General features: G+C 55.2%; 1 protein-coding gene across 1 annotated transcript in view; it reads right to left on the bottom strand.

Annotated features, from left to right (window-relative positions):
• The window catches only part of LOC140395888 (uncharacterized), a 145,885-nt gene that overhangs the window by 7,511 nt on the left and 116,290 nt on the right, over positions 1-22,084 (bottom strand). Inside the window, exons 10-11 of the mRNA XM_072483958.1 lie at positions 20,464-20,520; positions 4,420-4,461 (exon numbers count right to left, since the gene is read on the bottom strand). Coding sequence (XP_072340059.1) covers positions 4,420-4,461; positions 20,464-20,520 — 99 coding nt within the window. The remainder of the gene's footprint in view (positions 1-4,419; positions 4,462-20,463; positions 20,521-22,084) is intronic.

Consider the following 22,084-nt stretch of genomic DNA (forward strand, 5'->3'; position numbering starts at 1 on the left):
CCACGTGCGGCCCGTGGGCGCCGCCATCTTCTTCTCCGCAGGCCACGTGCGGTCCGTGGATGCTGCCATCTTCTTCTCCGCAGGCCACATGCGGTCCGTGGGTGCCGCCATCTTTAATGCCGCCCGCCATGTGCGCCCGGTGGGCGTCGCCATCTTCGGCACCATTTTGGACGGCGCCTCAGGACCCCTTCCTGTCGGGAAACTCGTCTGGCCGCTCATCGCCTGCCACTACCGCTGACCAGCCCGGGGCCTCCCAGCATCAGCCGCAGCTCGCCTCGATCAACCCTCGACCAGTCCCGGCCCCACAACCTCGCAACCGCAACGTCAACGGTGAAAATCGATGGGCACAAGACCTCCTGCCTTTTTGACTCTGGGAGCACGGAGAGCTTCATCCACCCCACTACAGTAAGGCGCTGCTCCCTCGCGGTACTCCCCATTACCCAGAAAATCTCCCTGGCCTCTGGATCCCATTCCATGGAAATCCGGGGGTACTGCATCGCCACCCTCACCATCCAGGGCATAGAGTTTAGCAACTTCCGGCTCTACGTCCTCCCCCACCTCTGCGCTGCCCTGTTACTCAGCCTGGACTTCCAGTGCCACCTCCAAAGCTTAACTTAAAAATTCGGCGGACCCCTACCCCCCCTCACCGTATGCGGCCTCACGACCCTTAAGGTCGACCCGCCCTCCCTGTTTGCAAACCTCACCCCGGATTGCAAACCCGTCGCCACCAGGAGCAGACGGTGCAGCGCCCAGGACAGGACCTTCATCAGGTCTGAGGTCCAGCGGCTACTTCGGGAAGGCATCATCGAGGCCAGCAACAGCCCCTGGAGAGCCCAAGTGGCAGTAGTTAAAACTGGGGAGAAACACAGGATGGTCGTGGACTACAGCCAGACCATCAATAGGTACACGCAGCTCGACGCGTACCCCCTCCCACGCATATCTGATATGGTCAATCAGATTGCACAGGACCGGGTCTTCTCGACAGTGGACCTGAAATCCGCCTACCACCAGCTCCCCATCCGCCCAGAGGACCGCCAATACACTGCGTTCGAAGCAGATGGCCGCCTCTATCGCTTCCTTAGGGTTCCCTTAGGGTCTCGGTCTTCCAGCGAGAGATGGACCAAATGGTTGACCGGTACGGACTGCGGGCCACCTTCCCGTACTATCCGTCACCATCTGCGGCCACGACCAGCAGGACCACGACGCTAACCTTCTCAAATTTCTCCACACTGCCAGACTCCTTAATCTCACGTACAGTAAGGAGAAATGCGTGTCCCGCACCAACCGCTTAGCCATCCTTGGCTATGTCGTGGAAAATGGAGTTCTAGGGCCCAACCCCGACCACATGCGTCCCCTCATGGAACTCCCCCTCCCCCACTGCCCCAAGGCCCTGAAACGATGCCTGGGGTTCTTCTCCTATTATGCCCAGTGTGTCCCTAACTATGCGGACAAGACATAGTTAGTCACTCACACACTCATTCCCCACTCATTCAGTCCACAGTCTTTCCCCTGACGGCTGAGGCCCGCCGGGCCTTCAACCACATCAAGGCCGATATCGCCAAGGCCACGATGCATGCGGTTGACGAGTCCCTCCCTTTTCAGGTCGAGTTTAGCACAGGGCTAAATCGCTGGCTTTGAAAGCAGACCAAGGCAGGCCAGCAGCACGGTTCAATTCCCATACCAGCCTCCCCGAACAGGCGCTGGAATGTGGCGACTAGGGGCTTTTCACAGTAACTTCATTTGAAGCCTACTTGTGACAATAAGCGATTTTCATTTCAGCGATGCATCAGACGTCGCTCTGGCTGCCACCCTCAACCAGGCAGGCAGGCCCGTGGCCTTCTTTTCCCGCACCCTCCATGCCTCCGAAATTCGGCACTCCTCTGTCGAAAAGGAGGCCCAAGCCATTGTGGAAGCTGTGCGGCATTGGAGGCATTACCTGGCCGGCAGGAGATTCACTCTCCTCACTGACCAACGGTCGGTTGTCTTCATGTTCAATAATACACAGCGGGGCAAGATCAAAAATGACAAGATCTTGAGGTGGAGGATCGAGCTCTCCACCTATAATTACGAGATTTTGTATCGTCCCGGGAAGCTCAGTGAGCCCCCCAATGCCCTATCCCGCGGTACATGTGCCACCGCACAAGTGGACCGACTCCAGGCTCTACACGATGGCCTCTGTCACCCGGGGGTCACCCGGTTCTTCCACTTCATCAAGGCCCGCAACCTGCTCTACTCCATTGCGGAGGTCAGGACCGTCACCAGAGACTGCCAAGTCTGCGCGGAGTGCAAGCCGCACGTCTACCGGCCAGATCGACACACCTGGTGAAGGCCTCTCGCCCCTTTGAACGCCTCAGCATGGACTTCAAAGGGCCCCTCCCCTCCACCGACCGAAACACGTACTTTCTGAACATGGTCGATGAGTACTCCCGGTTCCCTTTCGCCATCCCATGCCCCGATATGACTTCTGCCACGGTCATCAAAGCCCTGCACAGCATCTTCACTCTGTTCGGTTTCCCCGCTTATGTCCACAGCGACCAGGGATCCTCCTTTATGAGCGAAGAGCTGCATCAGTTCCTGCTCAGCGAGGGCATTGCCTCGAGCAGGACGACCAGCTACAAACCCCGGGGAAACGGGCAGGTGGAGAGGGGGAACGGGACGGTCTGGAAGGCCGTCCTGCTGGCCCTGCGGTCTAAGAATCTCCCGGTCTCCCGCTGGCAGGATGTCCTCCCCGACACGCTCCACTCCATCCGATCGCTCCTCTGCACCGCGACTGACAAAACCCCCCCATGAACGTCTTCTTGCCTTCCCCAGGATGTCCACCTCCGAGGTCTCACTCCCAACGTGGCTGGCAGCTCCTGTACCCGTCCTCCTTCGCAAACACATGCGGACCCATAAGTTGGACCCGTTGGTCGAAAGAGTCCAACGCGAACCCGCAGAACGCCTACGTCTAAATCCCTCTCTACTGGCTCCGCCCAGTAGGCGGAGTATAAAAGTGTGTGCTCGCCGGGGCTGCAGCCATTCTGGTTCCAGCTACAGGAGGCACAACATCTTTGCTCAATAAAGCCTCGATTATTCACTACGCTCGTCCTTGTAGTAATTGATAGAGCATCAGGTGGGCCCAGAACCAGGGCTCACAGTCTGCGGATTCAGGGTAAAACATTTCGGACAGGGACGAGGAGACATTTCTTCACCCAGAGAGTGGGCGATCTGTGGAATTCATTACCACAGGAAGTAGTTGAGGCCAAAACATTGCATGTTTTCACGAAGCAGTTAGATACAGCACTTGGAGCGAAGGGGATCAAAGTATATGGGGAAAGCGGGATTAGGCTATTGAGTTGGATGATCAGCCATGATCGTGATGAATGGCGGAGCAGGCTCGAAGGGCCAAAAGGCCGCCTCCTGCTCCTAATTTCTGTGTTTCACACACTTTTACACACATGTGCACAGGCAAACACTCACACACACACTCACAGACACACAATCACAGATGCACACTCACAGATGCACACTCACAGATGCACACTCACAAACACACATGCACACACAAGCACGCGCACACTCACAGACATGCACTCACACACACACCCACACTCACACACAGGCACACACACACTCACACTCACACACACTTGCGCACTCACAGACAAGCTCACAGACACGCATTCACACACAGATGCTCACACACTCACACAGACACACACACAGATATACACACACTCACACACAGATATACACACACTCACACAGACACACACACACACGGATATACACACACTCACACAGACACACACACACACAGATATACACACACTCACACAGACACACACAAACACAGATATACACACACTCACACAGACACACACACACACAGATATACACACACTCACACAGACTCACACACACACAGATATACACACACTCACACAGACACACACACACACAGATATACACACACTCACACAGACACACACACACACAGATATACACACACTCACACACACAGACACACACACAGATATACACACACTCAGACACACACACACAGATATACACACACTCACACATTCAGACACATACTCAGACACGCACTCACAAAAATGCAAACCTGTACTCACACACACTCACAGACACACACTCACTCACACACGCTCAGACATGGATACACACACACACGAATACACACAAGCACTCACAGAAAAGCATTCACAGACACACATACTCACTCACACACGCACTCACAGACACACAAACTCCGAAACACACTAAGAAACACACACTCGCAGACACACACTCGCACCGACACACATTCACTGACACCCATTCACTGGTACACACTCACAGACATTCACAGACACACCTCAGGCTCCCTCCCACGTTCTCACACAGGCACAGGAACCTTTCACTCACACATCCATTTACCTTTATCCATTTCGTCAATATTTACATAGTTGGAACTGCCCCCTGTTGAGGAAAGAAAATGCATTGAGGATCCCGAATTATTCAGCACACAAAGAGGCTATTCTGTCCCTCTCCCCCTGTGCTGTCTCTCTGGTGGAGCTGTCCAATTGATCAAACTCTCCCACCCCCATCGTCCTGTGAATTTTCCCCCTCCGAGTATTTGTCCAACTCTCCATTTTGAGCGTTTTTATTGAATCTGCTTCCACCGCCCTTTCAGGCAGCACTTTCCAGATCACAACAACTCGCTGTGTCCAAACTCATCCTTCCACACCTTCCCCCCCCCCCTCCCGTTTCCTCCCCCCCCCATTTCCTCCCCCCCCTCCCCCCAATCTCCTTCAATCTGTGTCCCTCTGGTTTCCCCGACGATCCTGTCACTGTGAACAGTTTCTCCTCATTGACTCCCTCAGAGACCCTTCCTGATTCCCAAACGCCTCGATTCAATCCCCCCCTGAACCTTCCCTGCTCCCAGGAGAACCATCCCAGCTCCTCCACTCTCTCCGCAACAACTGTAGCCCCCTCATCCCCGGGACGCGTTCCGGGATGTCGACCTCCGCGCCCTCTCCGAGGCTCCGGATATCCTAGTGCGGGGGCCCAGAATTGGAGATAAAACTCAAACTGGGGCCTCACCAGGATTTTATTAAGAGTTTTATTTTGCTCAATTCTTCACAAAACTCAGCACCATTCACAACTCCTCAGATAATGAAGCAGCCCGTGTCGAAATGCAGCAAGACCCGGACAACATCCTTGGGCTGGCAAGCGGCAAGTTACATTCATGCCAGGTAATGACCATCTCCGACAAGAGAGGATCTAACCATCCGCCCCTTGGCATTACCATCGCTGAATCCTCCACAATCAACATCCTGAACATCAGAAACTGAACTGGCCCCAGCATTATTAATACTGTGGCTACCAGAGCAGGTCAGAGGCTGGGAATCCTGCGGAGAGTAATTCCCCCCAAAGCTTGTCCATTTCCAAGGACACAAGCCAGGAGTGTGATGGGACCCTCTCCACTTGCCTGGATGAGTGCAGCTCCAACAACACTCGAGAAGCCCGACACCATCCAGGACAAAGCAGCCCCGCTCGATCGACACCCCATCCACAGACATTCACTCCCTCCAACGCCATCCAGGACAAAGCAGCCCCGCTCGATCGACACCCCATCCACAGACATTCACTCCCTCCACCACAGACACACAGCGGCAGCATAAAGCCATAGAGTGACTCAGTGAGAAAGAGCTCCATCGGATCTGCACCGAAATATGACTCTCAATCCACACTAATCACACTTTAGTCATAATTAATAATAATTTTTATTGTTGCGTGAAGACTTACATTAACACTGCAATGAAGTTACTGCGACCAGGCGCCAGAATGTGGTGACTGGGGACTGTTCACAGTAACTTCATTACAGTGTTAATGTAAACCTTCTTGTGAACAGCCCCTAGTCGCCACACTCCGGCGCCTGTTTGGGTACACAGAGGGAGAATTCAGAATGTCCAATTCGCCTGACAGCGTGTCTTTCGGGACTTTCCAGCACGTGGCCTTGAACGTTTCGACATTTCAAATGCTCATCCGCGTACTTTTTTAAAGATTGTGATGTTTCCCACCTCTACCACCCTCCCGGGCAGCGCGTTCCAGACCCTCTACCACCCTCCCGGGCAGCGCGTTCCAGACCCTCTACCACCCTCCCGGGCAGCGCGTTCCAGACCCTCTACCACCCTCCCGGGCAGCGCGTTCCAGACCCTCTACCACCCTCCCAGGCAGCGCGTTCCAGACCCTCTACCACCCTCCCGGGCAGCGCGTTCCAGACCCTCTACCACCCTCCCGGGCAGCGCGTTCCAGACCCTCTACCACCCTCCCGGGCAGCGCGTTCCAGACCCTCTACCACCCTCCCGGGCAGGCCGTTCCAGATTCCCGCCTCGCTCGGGGCGAAATTTGTTTCCTCAAATCCCCGCTAAACCTCCCGCCCCTCACCCCAAAATTGCCCCCCCCCCCCCTTGTTATTGACCCTTCAACTGAGGGGAACAGCCAAAGAAAACACCCCGAGCTTATCCAGCCCCGCCTCGTAGCTCAAACACTCCGCCCAGACAACATCCTGGTGAATCTCCTCTGCATCCTCTCTCGTACAATCACTTCCTTCCTATAGTGTGGTGAGCAGAACTGAACACAGTCCTCTAACTGTGGGCCAACCAAAATCCTGTATAGCATAACCTCCCTGCTCTTCCAATCTGACACAGGCAACTGTCCGAGATGCCTTCTTAATCACCCTATTCACCTGTCCTGCGGCCTTCAAGGATCTGTGGACAAGGGGCTGGATTCTCCGTTTCAGGGACTGTGTCCCCACGCCGTTGTGAAAACTGTGGCCTTTTACGCCAGAAAAACTGGTGTGACAGGGCCAGATATTCGCAGCCCTGCAGGGGGCTGGCAGGGACCCGGCGTACAGCTCGCAGCTTTGGCTGCAGGTACGGCCCCCTTGCACTTCCAGGTCAGAGGCCGCGCATGCGCAGGCCGGCGGCCTCCAGCGGCCGCGCCGTGCCCCATGGTGGTCTCGGACCGCGGAGCTGGACACTAAAAATAGACCCCCCCCCCCCCCCCCTCCTCGATCGGCCGCACGCCCGACCCCGACTGCCCGCCAGAACCTTACCCAGCCGGGTGCCCCTCCAAGCCCCACCGACTTGGAAATATAGAATCTCGCGCAGAATGAGGCCATTCGGCCCATCGTTAGACCATGAGACAGAGGAGCAGAATTAGGCCACTCGGCCCATCGCGTCCGCTCCGCCATTCAATCATGGCGGATATTTTCTCATCCCCATTCTCCTGCCTCCTCCCAATAATGCCTGATCCCCTTATTAATCAGGGCTGCACCGACCCTTGGAAAGAATACCCTACCGAGGCCCGAGCCCCGACCCTATCCACGTAACCCAGTAACCCCACCTAACCTTTTCAGACACAAAGGAGCAATTTATCACGGCCAATCCACCTAACCTGCACGTCTTTGGACTGTGGGAGGAAACCGGAGCACCCGGGGGGAAACCCACGCAGACACGGGGAGAAAGTGCAAACTCCACACAGACAGTGACCCGAGGCCGGAATTGAACCTGGGACCCTGGTGCTGTGAGGCAGCAGTGCTAACCATATATAGCCGTTCTTTCACTGTCGCTGGGTTGTAATAAATGAAAGTAATTGGTATATGTTATATTTTATACTTGTTGCAGTAATAGCATCAAAGAACCGCGGTTAAGGTGTCCAGATTGTGTGCCTGCTAAATGTGTAATTCAGGAGTTGTAAAAGGTGAGGTCATGATTGATTCTAACCTTTTACTTGTTTACATATAGAGGGTGAATGCAAGACTGTTATCGTTGCTGGAGATTCCCCGGAGAGTAAATTATTTATGGATGAGTATTTGGTCCGAGCTAAGAAGGTCATGTGACATCTGAGTGGGATGCAGATGGTGGAATTCATGGGAGGGGCCAGGTCTGTCTGTAGTTTTGCGGTTTCCCATTGGATTGGAGTCTGACACGACAGAAGGGTTTTAAGTTGAACAGCAGTTCTGCCAAGTGCTGCGGTTAAGCAGACGTCTGCCTGTCTCTCCCTCTGTGTCCCTGTCTCTCTGTCTCTCTCTCTCTGTCTCTCTCTCTCTCTGTCTCTTTCTCTTTCTCTCTCTCTCTGTCTCTCTCGCTATCTGTCTCTCCGTCTCTCTCTCTCTCTGTCTCTCTATCTCTATCTCTCTCTCTCTGTCTCTGTCTCTCTCTCTCTCCACAAGCCTCTACACAACTAAGCAAGTCATCTGTCTTTTTAACTTTGATGTAAGTGGCATAGGGAGTGTCCTGGCCTGCTTAACTGGGGTTAGCGGTAGGTATAGATTATAATGAGTTTTTCCTTTAAGAATTGTTTCACTGATAATTGCAAAGCTTTTATATTTGACATTAATGTGGTAAATTCTGTGTTTAAATTAAAATTTGTTTCAACATAAAAGATACCGATTGGTCAGAGTCATCACTCCTGGTGTGAAGTACCCTTTCCTCAGTTTTACAAATGAAGAATAGCACTGCTGTCTTACAGTGCCAGGGACCCGGGTTAGCACTGCTGTCTCACAGAGCCAGGGACCCGGGTTAGCACTGCTGTCTCACAGCGCCAGGGACCCGGGTTAGCACTGCTGTCTCACAGCGCCAGGGACCCGGGGTAGCACTGCTGCCTCACAGAGCCAGGGACCCGGGTTAGCACTGCTGTCTCACAGCGCCAGGGACCCGGGTTAGCACTGCTGCCTCACAGCGCCAGAGACCCGTGTTAGCGCTGCTGTCTCACAGAGCCAGGGACCCGGGTTAGCACTGCTGCCTCACAGCGCCAGGGACCCGGGTTAGCACTGCTGCCTCACAGTGCCAGGGACCCGGGTTAGCACTGCGGCCTCACAGAGCCAGGGACCCGGGTTAGCACTGCTGTCTCTCAGCGCCAGGGACCCGGGTTAGCACTGCTGCCTCACAGCGTCAGGGACACAGGTTAGCACTGCTGTCTCACAGAGCCAGGGACCCGGGTTAGCACTGCTGTCTCACAGAGCCAGGGACCCGGGTTAGCACTGCTGTCTCACAGAGCCAGGGACCCGGGTTAGCACTGCTGTCTCACAGCGCCAGGGACCCGGGTTAGCACTGCTGTCTCACAGAGCCAGGGACCCGGGTTAGCACTGCTGTCTCACAGCACCAGGGACCCGGGTTAGCACTGCTGTCTCACAGAGCCAGGGACACGGGTTAGCAATGCTGCCTCACAGTGCCAGGGACCCGGGTTAGCACTGCTGTCTCACAGCACCAGGGACCCGGGTTAGCACTGCTGTCTCACAGAGCCAGGGACACGGGTTAGCAATGCTGCCTCACAGTGCCAGGGACCCGGGTTAGCACTGCTGTCTCACAGCGCCAGGGACCCGGGTTAGCACTGCTGCCTCACAGCGCCAGGGACCCGGGTTAGCACTGCTGCCTCACAGTGCCAGGGACCCGGGTTAGCACTGCTGTCTCATGGCGCCAGGGACCTGGGTTAGCACTGCTGCCTCACAGTGCCAGGGACCCGGGTTAGCACTGCTGTCTCACAGTGCCAGGGACCCGGGTTAGCACTGCTGGCTCACAGAGCCAGGGACCCGGGTTAGCACTGCTGTCTCACAGCAGCAGGGACCCGGGTTAGCACTGCTGCCTCACAGCGCCAGGGACCCGGGTTAGCACTGCTGCCTCTGAGCGCTAAGGACATGGGTTAGCACTGCTGCCTCACAGCACCAGGGACCCGGGTTAGCACTGCTGCCTCTGAGCGCTAAGGACATGGGTTAGCACTGCTGTCTCACAGCGCCAGGGACACGGGTTAGCACTGCTGCCTCTGAGCGCTAAGGACATGGGTTAGCACTGCTGCCTCACAGCGACAGGGACCCGGGTTAGCACTGCTGCCTCACAGCAGCAGGGACCCGGGTTAGCACTGCTGCCTCACAGCAGCAGGGACCCGGGTTAGCACTGCTGCCTCACAGCAGCAGGGACCCGGGTTAGCACTGCTGCCTCACAACACCAGGGACCCGGGTTAGCACTGCTGCCTCACAGCACCAGGGATCCGGGTTAGCACTGCTGCCTCACAGCACCAGGGACCCAGGTCAGCACTGCTGCCTCTGAGCACTAAGAACATGGGTTAGCACTGCTGCCTCTGAGCGCTAAGGACATGGGTTAGCACTGCTGCCTCACAGCGCCAGGGACCCGGTTTTGATTCGGACTTGGGTCACTGTCTGTGCGGAGTCTGCACGTCCTCCCCGTGTGTGCGTGGGTTTCCTCCGGGTGCTCCGGTTTCCTCCCACAGTCCAAAGATGTGCAGGTTAAGTGGGGATACGGGGATAGGGAGGAGGATTGGGCCTAAGTAGGGCGCTCTTTCAGTGGGTCGGTGCAGGCTTGATGGGCCGAATGGCCTCTTTCTGTACAGTAGGGATTCTGGGGCGTCATTCTCCGACCCCCCGCCGGGTCGGAGAATGACCGCTGGCCGCCGTGAAACCCGCCCCCTGCCCCCGCCGAAGTCTCCGGAGATTGGGCGGGGGCGGATATCTGGCATCGCCGGTTGGCGGGACCCCCCGCTGGATTCTCCGGCCCGGATGGGCCGAAGTCCCGCCCAGAAATTGCCTGTCCCGCCGGCGTAAATCAAACCTGGTATTTACCGGCGGGACCAGGCGGCGTGGGCGGGCTCCAGGGTCCTGGGGGGGGCATGGGGTGATCTGACCCCGGGGGGTGCCCCCACGGTGGCCTGGCCCGCGATCGGGGCCCACCGATCCGCGGGCGGGCCTGTGCCGTGGGGGCACTCTTTCCCTTCCGCCTCCGCTACGGCCTCCACCATGGCGGAGGCGGAAGAGACTCCCTCCACTGCGCATGCGCGGGAAACTGACAGCGGCTGCTGACGCTCCCGCGCATGCGCCGGGAAACTGACAGCGGCTGCTGACGCTCCCGCGCATGCGCCGCATTTCCGCGCCAGCTGGCGGGGCAACAAACGCCATTTCCGCCAGCTGGCGGGGCGGAAATCCCTCCGGCGTCGGCCTAGCCCCTCAATGTTGGGGCCCGTCCCCCAAAGATGCGGAGCATTCCGCACCTTTGGGCCGGCGCGATGCCCGTCTGATTGGCGCCGTCTTTGGCGCCAGTCGGCGGACATCCCGCCGTTGGGGGAGAATTTCGCCCCTGGTCTTTGTCTCTTCTAACACTTACTAAATCCGCTCTCCTGCCTTCTCTCTGCAATCGTCAATCCCTAACTGATTAATAACCTATCAATCTCGGCGTTGTAAATGTTCACGGACTCGGCCCCCACAGCTCCCTGAGGTGAAGAATTCGAAAGATTCTTTGAGAGAAAAGATTCTGCCTCAAATCCGTCTCAAATGAGCTCCCCCTTATTCTGAGACTATTCTGGTCCGACACTCTCGCAAGAGTGGAAACATTGACCCTGTCTAACCCCCCCGAAGATTCCTTTAGGTTTCAATCATATCACCTCCTCATTCTTCTGAACTCCAGGGTGTACTAACCCGACCTGTTTAATCTCGTAGAGCAGTCCCTCCATAGCCGGGATCATCCCAGTAAACTCCTCTGGACTGCCTCCAATGATAATAGATCTTTCCTTAAATAAAGGGGACCAGAACTGTACCTGGTGACACGGTGTTCTAAATGTTGTGTGTCTAACACCTTGGAACGTTGCAGCAAAATCTCTTTACTTTTATATTCCAGCCCCCTTGAAATAAAAGCCTGTACTCCATTGCCTTCCTGATGCCCTTCTGCCCCTTTATACTAGCTTTCTGGGTTTCGTGAACATTGTAGTTCCCTCTGTGGTACGGCTTTCTGCAGCCTCTCTCCACTTCAATAACAACCCGCCCTCCCATTCTTTCTTCCAAAACCAACAATCCACATGATCGGCCAGTTTTCGCCCACTCACCCCGCCTCTCCGTATCCCGCTGTCAGCTCGTTGGGTGCGATTCGGCGGACAAACGTTAACATCCTCTTACGGACCCGTTTGCCGATGTGGTGCCCGGTGGCTCCAGCGACAAGAATCACCCGCTGTCCGCCGTCACTCTGCTGGGCTTTTTTTTGAGGGGGAGGGGACCTCAGGGTTTTTCTCCCCACAGCGAGGGCACTGCCCACCTGATCTCGCCGGCACGAATGGCTCCGCGCAGATCGGGGCATCATCCACACCCCCAGCTTTCAGGACCAAGCTTTCACCCCCCCTCCCCCCAACCTTGTTGAGGCCCCTGGGAATCCCCCCCTTCAAATGGGAAAGACCCCCCCCTCCCAACCCGGGTCTGACCCCTGGCAGTGCCAGGGTGCCCAGGAGGGCACCTCCAGGATGGCAGGCCTGCAGTGCCAGGGTGCCCAGCTGCCGGGGGAAGTTTCAGGTGACCACGCTGCCTTCTCCCCGACCAGGCGGGGGTCCCCAACAACCTGGGAGACCCCCCCCCCCACAAGCTGCCGTTACGCGTGGTCCGCGTATGTGAAACCAATGCTAATTGGCACCTTGGCGAGGTTTCCCAGATGCGACTTGGGTCATTTAAATATGCAGATGTGGATCGGGCCCAGCGAGGGCGAGATCCAGGTCTCGCCGGGCGGAGCTAATCGGCTGGCTTCCAATCGGCCCAGTAACCAGATCGGAGCCTGATTCACCCATTTGAGCCCCGATCCACGCCGGGCGCAACACGGTTGCTGAATCACGCCCGTTCTGTCACGCTCACCTTGCCTTCCTACCTATTTTTGTGTCATCCGCAAACTCGCCAATTGCGCCTTCACTTCCCTGGTGATTAATATAATTTGTGAATCACTGTGGCCCCAGCACGCATTCCTGTGGCACTCCACTGTGTAAGGTTTCGGGCAATTCGGCCCTTTTGGAAAAACTCAGAGACTGTAAACCGACTTTCCAGCCAAGGGAACAGAACCAGTTTTCCCAGCAGGCTTGGCCCGCTGAGCTGAGTAGGGACATAAGTACATAAATATTTACAAACACCCCCCTAGGAGCTACAAGGAAGAAGGAGCCAGACAACAAGATAACATCAAGACACAGACAAAGGGGCACGGGAATACACAGGAGGCTTGCATGCAAGCAGGACAATGGGATGGTCATAGCCCCATGCAAATGTAAATGACCTGGCCTCCACCAGAGCAGAATCCAATTAACACCCCATCAACATAGCGAGGTGAGAATAGCAGCCATCTCCGGAGCAGCTGGAAGACACTGAAATTCTCCACAGAAGAGCCTAACCTCGTTAAACTAGAAATCAGACTGTCTGAGTCCAGCATATTGCGCTGGAAAAGCCCCTAGAAAATCAGCGGTAGAGAAAAACCAAGTTGGAGGCGGACCTGGGGGAGGTACTCCAATCTTGACAGGAGCTACCGGCAGAAACTCACTGGGAGGAGGGGGGCGGAGCCAGCGCCAAATTCAAATCGCGCAGGTCTGAAAAAAACCAAGTTGGAGGCGGACCTGGGGGAGGTACTCCAAGCTTGACAGAAGCTGCCGGCAGAAAAACCAAGTTGGAGGCGGACCTGGGGGAGGTACTCCAAGCTTGACAGAAGCTGCCGGCAGAAACTCACTGAAAGAAGGGGGCGGAGCCAGCGCCAAATTCAAATCGCGCAGGTCTGCCTAGCTGGAAGAAGCGGACCTGCAAGGAATACCCGGAAACATACAGCTCTGACCGGCTCAAAGGGGGCGGGACCAGCGGGAACTTTAAAACTTACCTTTTTCAATGCAAAAGGGGCTGGCCGATCACAGAACAAAGCCAGGTAAAGCAATATAAAAGGGGCTGTGTTTTCAATTGGGGGTCTCTTCGTTCTTGGCTCGACCTCTGCACCCCTGACTTGACCTCTGCAGCCTGTGACCGTAAGTACTCTGCAGCAGCTTGCGAAACTCCCTTGACTTTAATAGTGGTTGAGGCTTTGGGGAAGGGAACTTGTTTTGTGCCTTGTGATATTGCTAAAACCTGTGTAATCATAAGAATTTTCGTTGTGTCCGCTATATTACTTTTGAATAGACTTAGTTGTATTAGAGCATAAGATTTTATTGTGTTTCTTCTGTTGATGATTTTGACCTGGGTTTTACAATAAACCTTGATTTGATGATAATTGGAGTCGTTTAAATTCTTCAATCCTTCACCAGCGATCTCTGACCAAGTCATTGTTAAAATACTCCTCACCTTAATTCCGGGTTCAAGAATCGAGGGTCATCTTGAGCGATTCACTCAGGACAGACTGCTGGTTAGGAAATAAACAGCAGTGTCCTATTCTCTCTCTTGGGAAAGCTACTCTAGTGGAGTAGGAACCGGGTGGGTGTTGCCCCACCGGCAAGAGAGAGAATCACCTGGGTATTGGTAGGGGTCTGGAGATCTGTGTGATATAAGTCTCAGGCTGTCGGTTAGGAATAAACGGCAGGCTTGAATCAGTGCTCTCTTCAGTGGAAGTGTCCCAGTGCGACATCCCCTGGCCTCTGAAGTTTCAGTGCCAGCTGGAGAGAGACACACACAGACATCCAAACCCCAGATATCGGCCCAGTAGTGGAGTAGCGGAGATGGCACCCTCTACAATGGCGAGTCAGGCAGGAGCCCGGTGGTTTGGAGTATGTGACTTGGCAGAGGGGGTGAGGGAACGAAGCAAAATGGAGGAGAGAATATCCTCGTATTTGTGGCAAAAGGTCAACCTCACCAAACCTTGGGTTTCAGAATTAATCAATGCGGAGCAACCGGTAATGGCAGCGGCTGCATGGACAGAAAGCAAGGCGCACAAAAGGCACTTGGAGAAGGCAGTTTGGCTGGTTTGCCTGTCCGAGCAGGTAGTCAAGACAGAGGATAGGGTCGAAGAGTTAGAGCAGGAGTTGAGAGAAGTGAGGGCCAGCGCAGGGGACAGCGCTAGCGCAGCGGAACGACTGCGGGAAGAAATGACAGAAATGAAACAGGAAAGCGAGTCTAACCGGTGTGAGAAGGACTATCTCCACTGCCAGATAGTGGAGGGTAAAGAAAAGGAACGGAGGCTCCAGGAACTATATGCTCGGAGTACAGAGCAGTGTAGGAAGCTGGAGGGGAAGTTCCGGGACATCCAGGCAGCATACCGGGTGGCTCGCGAGGAAGTAGGGGACTGTGCCCATGGGCCGTGCCAGGCACGAATAACGGAGTTGGAGGAGACCTTGTCCAAGTTCAGGGGACAGATACACCTGGCAGGTCCAGGGGGGGTCCCAAGGGGCAAGGTGCTCCTCGCAGCGGATGATTCCCCAAAGGCCAAGGGGAATAGACCGCCTCCTGAGGCACCGGGATCGTGTCCGGGTCGGCAGGGGGGGATCGGGCTGCACGTTCAGGGGCAAGTCCAAGGGGGGTCGGCAGTGTATCCCCAGATAGCGGCGTCTCCTATATGGGTAGCTAGCCCGGGGACAGGGGGGCTACCCAACGAGGCAGGAGAGCTGGACAGTGGGGAGGAGGAGCAGGAACCCCAGGTAGGGCAGATGTGCCCTGTCAGGCAAAGAAGGTATGGTCCCCCGGCGGGGATGGCAAACAGGGGACCGGTTGAGGGCGACATTATCGTTCCTCATGGGGCATCCGCGCTCAGGGGGATGGTGGCCCACGTTCCCAGACTAACTCCAAAGGGGGATCCGTCGCTGCATTTTATGGAGGTGGAACAGGCTGCCAACATCAATGACTGCGACGAAGGGGAGCAAATAAAGATGCTCCTGATAACCCTAGATGCCCAGCTATGCAGGACAGTGACCTCTGGGAATGGGGGAAGACCTGACACCTGGGCGGCAGCACAGACTGCTGTTCTGGAGGCAATGGGCTTGAATCTGGGGAGCCCTTTCATGAGGGTGGGGGAAACCAAGCAGCAACCAGGGGAATCTCCCACCATGTTCGCAGACAGACTGTGGACTGTCTATATGGAGGCATGCGGGATTCAAGCGGATAGACGGAATTTAGGGGAAAGAACCGCCCACTGGCTGAAGACCCTAGTTGCCAATTGTCTCCCTAACGTTAGGGCAAAAGCCGAACACTGGTTCGACCCGCAGACCCCGGCCCTTAACGAGGAAGAGGTCCTTAGGAAACTTACCCTCGCATATCGTAATGGGGAGAGGGGTGAGGACAAGCCCCTTAAGGGTAGGGTGCATGAAATCGCGCCAGCAGCCCCTAAGAGAGAGTGGAAGCATGAGGGCACCCGGACCTCCGACGAGAAACCGGTATGCTACGGGTGTGGGAAGGCCGGGCATTTCAAGAGGGAATGTAAAAACCCTAGCAAGCAGGAGAGGGCTCCCGCAGTAGAGAGTCAGACCCCGGCGGCAGGAGCAGCTGCCCCGGAAACCTTCGAGGTAAAGAAACTTTTAGCCTTTTTGCAGAGCCTAGCAGCTGGGTCGGGACAGGTGGCAATGGCAACGGGCCAGGGCCTGCCCGCACCCACACCACAAGAACCCGTATGACTACCCAGGGAGCAGCCTCAGGAAAAAGGGAGCGCAGGGGTAGTTCTAGCCCCAGACCCTGGTCCGGTCCAGGTGCAGGGTCCCATTCTGGAGGCTGCCTCAGCGGCTATTTGCAGTTTAAATCCCTTAAGGTGGGACCCATGCGAACGCCACATCAGCCAATTTAAATTGTTCCACCCCATAAGGACAAGAAAGAGCAAGGTGGGGGGAAGACGGGGGGTGGTAGTGGAGAAACCCCCCGTAGAATTAACGACGGTGGGGGAGGTCCCTGACTCCACGACCACACAACCGGTGGCAAGGTACTGTCCCCAAGGGGCAGTCCCAAAGAGACCGACAGTGCTGCAAGCACACAGCCCAGGGACAGTGATGATTCCCAAGCCCTTACCTGTGGGTCAGGTGGCCTGCCTTAGTATAGAGGCTAAGGAGGCGGAGGAAGGGGAACTATCACCTTGGGCTTGGGAACCAGTCAGGGGGCGAAGGAGCAATCGGGTCTCCAAGCCCCCTCTAAGATGGTCACCCTCACAACTCCCTAGAACCCGGTCCCGCAGTAAGGGGGCCCGAGTAGGAGGGAGCGCTGAGGGATCCCCGAACCCTGTTGGGGAAGGAGAGGCAAGAGGCAGCCCGAACCCCCGGGAGGGGACGGTCTGGCCCGAGCTATTCGACCAAACAGGCGGACTGCCCCAGTTTAGCGGGGCACAGTTTTAATTTGGCCACCCGGAGACGGGTGGCATTGTATATATCATATTCCTTTTTCTTTCCCCCTGCTAGTTCTAATTAGTGTGTAGTTGTGTGTGAGGTATTTAGGATCGTGGGGACACAGAAGCGCCTGGTGCAAGGGTAAAATGATGAAGCACCAGGCACTAGGACCCTGGTGCAGCCGGGCTGTAAACACAGAATCACAGACAGGCTGCGGCAACTTCAAAGCGGGAGCTGCTGCTGCCACCGGATAGCGGCAGGCACTAGGACCCTGGGGAGCCGGGCTGTAAACACAGAATCACAGACAGGCTGCGGCAACTTCAAAGCAGGAGCTGCTGCCGCCACCGGATAGCACCCATGCACCTTAAGGTAGGTAGGGCTGTGGAGGCAAGGATGTGTTTTGTTTGTCTTACAGATGGGGCACCCGACGATGTGGAGTTTGCTGATCCTGGCGATGGTGGGACCGGGAGAACTCCGCAGAGGCGAGACAGAAGAGTCCTTCGACTGACCGGGTTAGGGTGACTGAGGGCAGGCGGGTGTGTTCAACCTGTGAGGGGGACCTTCCTTTGGGGAGACGGTGGTGGCCCAGGAAGCTGAGGCTGGACATGAGGGATCGGTCCTCGGACTGGGAACGGACTGGACAACACCTACCGGACCATCACGGGGTCACCGGGTAGGATCACCGTTTGCGGGGATAAGGGGTGGGCTTCTGACCAGGGCATTTTTTTTTGTGTTCATGGGGATCTACCAAGGCATGTCCACAAGGGGCATTAATCACTTTTGTAAGGTGGTGGCAGAACCCAGGGAACGGGATAAATTGACCGCAGTGGGGAGGGATGTGTAACGCCCAGGGAAGGGATGACTGTAGAAGCTACCGAACTGCTGGTTCAGGTAAAGCGACCCCTGCCCACAGCCCAACCGATCGACCCTCACAACTGTCCGATCACCACCAGGGGGGGGCCTGAGAATGGTTTAGTGTTTGCCCCCACAAAGGAAATGTTGTACAGGGGGTACATTATGCTGTCGCCTCAGTTGGACTAAACCTCTCAGCTGCAGGTATCGACGATGGAGGATAAATGAAGAGCCCTCAACGGGAAGAAGCGAAGTGCAGCCAAGAAAGGAGGATCCTTGGTGAAATAAACAGATGCAATTGTAAATAGTTGTATGGATTCGCGTGAAATGTGTACTTGATTGTGATATATGTACAGGGACCCTTACGTTTGGGGTTCCGGTGAAATGTGTATATGTTACTGTCTGCTTGAATTAAGTATGGTCTTGTCTTTCCCTTTTATTGAAATCAGGGGTAGCCTAGATTAAGGGAACTGTCTTGGGACTTGTAGTTTCGCATGTTGTTGAGGGGGGGCCTACGGTCCACACAAAAGGAAATAATTGCCCTTCACCTGTGTCGATACGGTCCAAGCATGTAGGGACGTATCGAAGGGGCATCTGTAAGGTTTCGGGCAATTCGGCCCTTTTGGAAAAACTCAGAGACTGTAAACTGACTTTTCAGCCAAGATAACAGGACCAGTTTTCCCAGCAGGCTTGGCCCGCTGAGCTGAGTAGGGACATAAGTACATAAATATTTACAAACACCCCCCTAGGAGCTACAAGGAAGAAGGAGCCAGACAACAAGATAACATCAAGACACAGACAAAGGGGCACGGGAATACACAGGAGGCTTGCATGCAAGCAGGACAATGGGATGGTCATAGCCCCATGCAAATGTAAATGACCTGGCCTCCACCAGAGCAGAATCCAATTAACACCCCATCAACATAGCGAGGTGAGAATAGCAGCCATCTCCGGAGCAGCTGGAAGACACTGAAATTCTCCACAGAAGAGCCTAACCTCGTTAAACTAGAAATCAGACTGTCTGAGTCCAGCATATTGCGCTGGAAAAGCCCCTAGAAAATCAGCGGTAGAGAAAAACCAAGTTGGAGGCGGACCTGGGGGAGGTACTCCAATCTTGACAGGAGCTACCGGCAGAAACTCACTGGGAGGAGGGGGGCGGAGCCAGCGCCAAATTCAAATCGCGCAGGTCTGAAAAAAACCAAGTTGGAGGCGGACCTGGGGGAGGTACTCCAAGCTTGACAGAAGCTGCCGGCAGAAAAACCAAGTTGGAGGCGGACCTGGGGGAGGTACTCCAAGCTTGACAGAAGCTGCCGGCAGAAACTCACTGAAAGAAGGGGGCGGAGCCAGCGCCAAATTCAAATCGCGCAGGTCTGCCTAGCTGGAAGAAGCGGACCTGCAAGGAATACCCGGAAACATACAGCTCTGACCGGCTCAAAGGGGGCGGGACCAGCGGGAACTTTAAACTTACCTTTTTCAATGCAAAAGGGGCTGGCCGATCACAGAACAAAGCCAGGTAAAGCAATATAAAAGGGGCTGTGTTTTCGATTGGGGGTCTCTTCGTTCTTGGCTCGACCTCTGCACCCCTGACTTGACCTCTGCAGCCTGTGACCGTAAGTACCCTGCAGCAGCTTGCGAAACTCCCTTGACTTTAATAGTGGTTGAGGCTTTGGGGAAGGGAACTTGTTTTGTGCCTTGTGATATTGCTAAAACCTGTGTAATCATAAGAATTTTCGTTGTGTCCGCTATATTACTTTTGAATAGACTTAGTTGTATTAGAGCATAAGATTTTATTGTGTTTCTTCTGTTGATGATTTTGACCTGGGTTTTACAATAAACCTTGATTTGATGATAATTGGAGTCGTTTAAATTCTTCAATCCTTCACCAGCGATCTCTGACCAAGTCATTGTTAAAATACTCCTCACCTTAATTCCGGGTTCAAGAATCGAGGGTCATCTTGAGCGATTCACTCAGGACAGACTGCTGGTTAGGAAATAAACAGCAGTGTCCTATTCTCTCTCTTGGGAAAGCTACTCTAGTGGAGTAGGAACCGGGTGGGTGTTGCCCCACCGGCAAGAGAGAGAATCACCTGGGTATTGGTAGGGGTCTGGAGATCTGTGTGATATAAGTCTCAGGCTGTCGGTTAGGAATAAACGGCAGGCTTGAATCAGTGCTCTCTTCAGTGGAAGTGTCCCAGTGCGACATCCCCTGGCCTCTGAAGTTTCAGTGCCAGCTGGAGAGAGACACACACAGACATCCAAACCCCAGATATCGGCCCAGTAGTGGAGTAGCGGAGATGGCACCCTCTACAACTGGTTACAGGTCCCCATCCTGAAAATGCCCCTCTTATTCCAACTCCCTGTCTTCCATCAGCTAGCCAGTCCTCTATCCATGTTAATATCTTGCCCCCAACACCATGGGCTCTTATATTAAGTAGCCTTTTGTGTGGCACCTTATCAAATCCTCCCCCCCTCCTAATCCGAAAGTCACACCGAGTATCCCCCCAGGGCCCCGCACCCCACCATCTCCATGACGATCTGTACCTTGTGCCCCATCAATGATATCCTCCTTCAGGTTTTCATAATCTTCCGTGAGGGTTCCTGAGGAAGAAATATCCAAAAAGACATTACAAAAACGAGTTCAATCTTATCATTGAAGAAACAAAAAAGAGACACAGCCTGTCAAAACTTCCTGACATGGATGCATCAGGTCAGGCACCAAGAATGCCAAATTTCAGAGGGAGTGGGAATTTCAGTCTGCAGCAGGAGAGGTGCCTGACTGGTTGGCACGAACGATAGCCGGCACGCTTCTCGTTCAAGACAAAACAGCAAAATAGAAGGGGGGCAGTGCTGAGGGAGCGCCGCACGGTCAGATGGTCAGTACTGAGGGAGCACCGCCCTGTCAGAGGGTCAGTACTGAGGGAGCGCCGCACTGTCAGAGGGTCAGTACTGAGGGAGCGCCGCATTGTCGGAGGGTCAGTACTGAGGGAGCGCCGCACTGTCGGAGGGTCAGTACTGAGGGAGCGCCGCACAGTCGGAGGGTCAACACTGAGGGAGCGCCGCACTGTCAGAGGGTCAGTACTGAGGGAGCGCCGCACTGTCGGAGGGTCAGTACTGAGGGAGCGGCCCACTGTCGGAGGGTCAGTACTGAGGGAGCGCCACACTGTCAGAGGGTCAGTACTGACGGAGCAGCGCATTGTCGGAGGGTCAGTACTGAGGGAGCGCCGCACTGTCAGAGGGTCAGTACTGAGGGAGCGCCGCACTGTCAGAGGGTCAGTACTGAGGGAGCAGCGCACTGTCGGAGGGTCAGTACTGAGGGAGCGCCGCACTGTCGGAGGGTCAGTACTGAGGGAGCACCGCACTGTCGGAGGGTCAGTACTGAGGGAGCACAGCACTGTCGGAGGGTCAGTACTGAGGGAGCGCCGCACTGTCGGAGGGTCAGTGCTGAGGGAGCGCCGCACCTTCGGAGGGTCAGTACTGAGGGAGTGCCGCCCTGTCGGAGGGTCAGTGCTGAGGGAGCGCCGCACTGTCGGAGGGTCAGTACTGAGGGAGCGCCGCACTGTCAGAGGGTCAGTGCTGAGGGAGCCCCTCACCTTCGGAGGGTCAGTACTGAGGGAGTGCCGCCCTGTCGGAGGGTCAGTGCTGAGGGAGCGCCGCACTATTGGAGGGTCAGTACTGAGGGAGCGCTGCACTGTCGGAGGGTCAGTACTGAGGGAGCGCCACACTGTCGAAGGGTCAGTACTGAGGGAGCGCTGCACTCTCAAAGGGTTAGTGTAATAATCAGGGAAACACTGATCAGGAACTTGGGGAGGTTTGAGTTAATAATGGGGAGTCTGCACAAATTTCTGAAGGCAGTTCACGATTGATTAATCTAATTGAATTATTTGATCATGTAATGGTGAACAGTGATGCAGTGGATGCGGTTTATATGGGTTTTTGGAAATGCCACATGAAAGGCTGGTTAACAATATTGGAACAGGAGAGTCAGTGCCCAATTGGAGAAGAAATATGGAGCAAGGGCAGATGTTGTGGTAGATGGTTGCCTGATAGACTAAAGTACGCTAGACTGCAGTGTTCTCAAGGATCAGTGTTAGGATCACTATTTCCACTTTGTTTGTATCTGGGGCTACGGAGTAAAATGACAAAGCACATCTGTGGAGGGGTG

This window comes from Scyliorhinus torazame, chromosome 19 (assembly GCF_047496885.1).
Source record: "Scyliorhinus torazame isolate Kashiwa2021f chromosome 19, sScyTor2.1, whole genome shotgun sequence".
Taxonomy (NCBI): domain Eukaryota; kingdom Metazoa; phylum Chordata; class Chondrichthyes; order Carcharhiniformes; family Scyliorhinidae; genus Scyliorhinus; species Scyliorhinus torazame.